Source organism: Notolepis coatsorum, assembly GCF_963971535.1.
Source record: "Notolepis coatsorum genome assembly, chromosome: 10".
In the NCBI taxonomy this organism is placed as follows: Eukaryota; Metazoa; Chordata; class Actinopteri; order Aulopiformes; family Paralepididae; genus Notolepis; species Notolepis coatsorum.
Window position 1 is genome coordinate 14723251 of NC_140174.1, and position 4491 is coordinate 14727741.

The following is a 4491-nucleotide window of genomic DNA, read 5'->3' on the forward strand; positions in this document are numbered from 1 at the left end:
AGAACCCAGACCGGAGATGGGACGTGCACTCACGCACGCTTATAGCTGATTTTAGAATGGCTTCAGCATGAAGTTAAATCAACTATCCAGTTCGTTTTATAGTGTAATTTGGCTACTTGAGAGAGAGAGTGAGAGTGAGAGAGAGAGATTCATGTTACGCACGACTTGCGGAGTACGCACTGAGTCCGTTGTCTCAGAATGGATTTGGTAGAGAGAGAGAGAGAAAAAAAACTGTTGTCATTCTTATGTTGTGGCAGCAGCAGGGGGGACGACGACGATTTCGTAACCTAGTTACTTTGAAAGTAACTAAGTTACTTCGATAATCAAGTAATCAGTAAAGTAACTAGATTACTTTTTAAAAGAGTAATCAGTAATCAGTAATCAGATTATTTTTACAAGTAATCTGTGGCATCGCTGCTGCCCTGTGACATCACTGCACTGTGACATCACTGCACTCATCACGGTGACATCGCTGCACTGTGACATCACGGTGACATCGCTGCACTGTGACATCACTGTGACATCACTGCACTGTGACATCACTGCACTGTGACATCACTGTGTATTTCAGATTTTTACTCCCCAGTTATTTCCCCATATGACATGAGAACTAAGTGAAAACCATAAACGAATATGATAATATAGCTACAAATCTCGTGTCCTTTGTGTTCCACAGACCCAGCTCTGCTCTCAGGAGAGAATGCCCTCACGATCGCCCACCTGGATCTCAGGAAACTTTCACAGCAAATGAAATGAACTCCAAAAGAAAATAAATAGACTTCCAAAAAAAAAAACAGATCTTGAATTTCTTTCCACATTTCTTTAAATCGCTCCAAAGCGGTCAAATCGTTCAGAAACGCCAAGAGCGCCGAAGGTTTCCGACTCAACCATGTCGAAGGACGAGGGGTGTAAGGTGACGTCGGCCTGCAAGCACAAGGAGCGCAAACCCAAGAAGCCCCACTACATCCCCCGGCCGTGGGGCAAGCCCTACAACTACAAGTGCTTCCAGTGTCCCTTCACCTGCATGGAGAAGTCCCACCTGTACAACCACATGAAGTACAGTCTGTGCAAGAACTCCCTGTCGCTGCTCATCGAGTCCGACTGGCCCTACAAGAAGGGCAACATCCTGCACCCGGAGCAGCTGCGGCCTCTCTGCAGCCTCCGCGCGGCCGGGAAAGATGAGCCAGAGCGCGCCAAAGACACGGAAGAGAGGCCCAGGCGGCGGAGGACCACGGGGGAGGAAGGAGAGGAGCGGGAGAGCCAGGGGGGGGGAGAAGAGGAAGAGGACGGCGGCGGAGCAGAGGGGGCGCGGGTCAAAGGGACGACGAGAGAGATGTCCGGTAACGGCAACGACAAGAGAGACCCCGCCGCGGAAGAAGGGGCCACCAGGAAAACCAAACGACCCGAATCGGAGTTTCTGATGGCCGACGTGTTCTCCCTGGAGGAGCAGCTCCTGAGGGCGCGCTCCGTGGAGGTGGAGGCCCAGCTGAAGCACTACAAGCTGGCCAAGACGTGCCTGGCGGCCCCCGGGCTGCTGTCGGAGCAGTGGCGGCTGCTGACGACCGGCCACGCCAAGGCCAAGGCCGAGGGCGCCCAGCCCCGCTTGGTGGGCGGCGGCGGCGGCGGCTCCATCCCGTGCTACCCTCCTCCGCCGCCCAATCTGGTGGACTACCAGGACCCCACTGGACTCAACCTGTCGCTGCTCGGGGTGGGCTACCCCCTGAGCCCCGGCCTCTTCTCCTACATGAACTCGGCTATCCCCGCCGGCGGCGTCTCCGCCCAAACCCACGCTCAGCTCGCCCAGCTTCCCTTCCTGGCTTCGGCCGCTCAGCTCATGCACCCGGCCTCCGGCGGCGCGGTCCCTCACGCGGAGAGGACCCTCCTGCCTCCTCGCTTCTACTACCCGTTCCTGTGTGAGCACACCTTCGGTGGCGCCGGCGCCTCCGCCGCCGGGCAAACGGATGCCGGCAAAGGGTTCAAGACCAACAACCTGGCGGCCAATCCCCTCTCCGGCTACCAGCCCAAAGTCAACCTGTGGAAAGTGCCGGCTCTGCGGCCGCCAGGGACGACCGCGGCGCCGCCTGCCGCCTGGGCCTCGCCCCAGAGGGAGTCTCCAGAACCGGGCTACAGGCTTGGGGATAAGCTGCAGGCCAAGGAGGTGAAACCCGGGTGGGGCCTGAAGAGGACAGGGGCCCCGTTGGGGGGGAGCCCCGAGGCCCCCGGGGAGAAGAAGCCGGCCCTGGGCTTCACCTTGGACCTGCTGAAGAACATCCACAACTCCTCACAAATCACTACGGCAACAGACAGGCTGTTCCTCCACAGCAGGTAGGGTTCTCGGTACATGCAAATATTTAGTTAAGATTCATTATTTTCTATAATGATAATAATAATCATTCAATTTAAAATCACATCGTCTTTCTATTCATGCTGGATGCAGGGACATTTATTTTCTGTCCTGGTCTCACAAAGTGTAGTTTTACTAACTCTCTTCTCTTCTCAGCTTACAGAGCGCTCAGCTCCAGGCTCGGCCCACGGAACAGTGGTACGCGGATCCGTCCGCCAGCCCTCGCCGCGAGCCGCCCTCCCCTCCCCGCTGCGGTAGACCCACCAGCCGGGGCTCGACTAGCGGCGGCCGACCCGTGGGGGAAGGGGCTTCGGAGTCAGCCGCCGCCCTCCTCAGCAACCTCTCCAAGGCCCTGCAGGAGTACCAGGAGGCGGAGCGCAAGATCTCCCACCTGGAGAAAGAGGACCTCCCCACCCAGGGCCACCTCTGGGAACATCTGAGCAAGATCCGCAGCGAGCTCTCCCACATCCACCACGCGCTGGAGCGGACCGCCCGCCAGAGCGAAGGGCCCCTCGACCTCTCCGTCAGGAGAGACTCCGCGGGCGGCGGCGCCCAGGCGGACCGCGGCGCGACGGAGGACGGAAGCCTCAAGGGCGACAACGTGACCGAAACCGAGGAGGAGGAGGAGGAGGAGGAGGAGGAGGAGGAGGAGGCGGTGGTGGAAAAGGAAGACGAGGAGGAGGACGAGGAGGAGGAGGAGAGCGAGAGCAAGGCCATGAAGGCTTCGCTGGAGAGTCGTAAGCAATCGCTGGACATGCTGATCAAGATGAGCCAGGCGGGCGTGTCGGTGGTGAACGCGGAGGGCCTGGGTCCGAGGCCCGCGCCCGCCGAAGCCCTGTGGCCCAGCAGGACCACCAAGTGCGAGGCCGACTCCAGCGTCCCGCTCTGCCCCGACGGGCGACCCGTGGTGTTCGCCGACATCCCGTCCTCCACCAAAACCCCCAAGAGGCCGCCCTCCGTTCAGAGACCGGAGGCCCACTGTCCTCCGAGCCCTTTGACGGCAGCGGACTCCTGAAGCTCTTCCCCCCCATCTCTTCGTCTCTAGTTTGTCCTAACGCTACCAATGCGCTTATTTCCTCTGTCCGTCTCTTTGGCATGCCCTACCGTTCCCACCGTCCAGACGGGGGGCTCGTCGTCCGGCTCCCCCTCACACTGGCCCACAGGTAGGGCACCGTTTGGCACCTTATTACGAATGAAGTTGGGAAGGAGAGCGATACCGATGCACTATGGAAAGAACCTCGATTGTTTATACAGGATCCTCTGCGAGAAAATATTAAGAAACAACTTGAACGAGGACCTGATTACAAACATGTAGAAGTACGGTACTAAACAGAATGCAAAATGCAGAGAACGATTTCTGTTTTTCTTTTTTTTTTAAGCCAAGCTACGAGTCCCTTTGAATATTGTTAAGAGACAATCCTTTGTAAAATCAAGATGTACATTTTTGCCAATGTAATTAAAATAATTTAAAGGGTAAATGTTATGTTTTATATGGATGATGTCATGTTGGAACTTGGATTGTATTACCGTTTTATGAAAACATTGCACTGTACACCACTGTATTACATGCACTGGATTTCTTTGAATAAACAAAGATATGAAACGAAAAAGCATCTTAATATTCTCCATGGAATTATAGCAATTTATATTTTATATATATATACAATATGGATATGGCAGAGGAACAAGAATCACCCAAAATATAATAAAACAGTGAACGATGCTCCACAATGGCGGAGCCAACTTCCCACCTCAGTCGGGAGAACAGCTGGAACCCGACCAATCTTCCACCGTCGACTAAAAAACTCTTATCTTATTTCAATCAATATTGAAATAACTGAAAAAATGTAAATCACATCATGCTAATATTTCTTTACTACTATGTACTCAAGTCTGTAGCACTCAAGTTCAACACTGTTTGATGAACAATCCTACTGACCCTTAGCTGCCAGAGTTGTACCCTTCCTGCTGACTTGTTGTCCACAACTTGTAAGTCGCTTTGGATAAGAGCGTTCAGCTAAATGACTAAATGTAAAATGGATACATTATTTATATGAAAAGAAAATAGTCGAGATGAATGAAGATAAATGTAATAATCAGTTAACTTGCGCTCATCATCAGTGTATTGTAACAGGTCAGTTAAGACA

General features: G+C 53.8%; 1 protein-coding gene across 1 annotated transcript; it reads left to right on the top strand.

Moving 5' to 3' along the window:
- Positions 1-889: 889 nt before the first annotated feature.
- Positions 890-3359, top strand: prr35 (proline rich 35; the record flags this gene model as incomplete). Its single annotated transcript, XM_084323534.1, has 2 exons — positions 890-2325; positions 2501-3359. 2 exons carry the CDS (start codon positions 890-892, stop codon positions 3357-3359), a joined length of 2295 nt encoding a protein of 764 aa, XP_084179660.1.
- Between the last annotated feature and the right edge of the window lie 1132 nt (positions 3360-4491).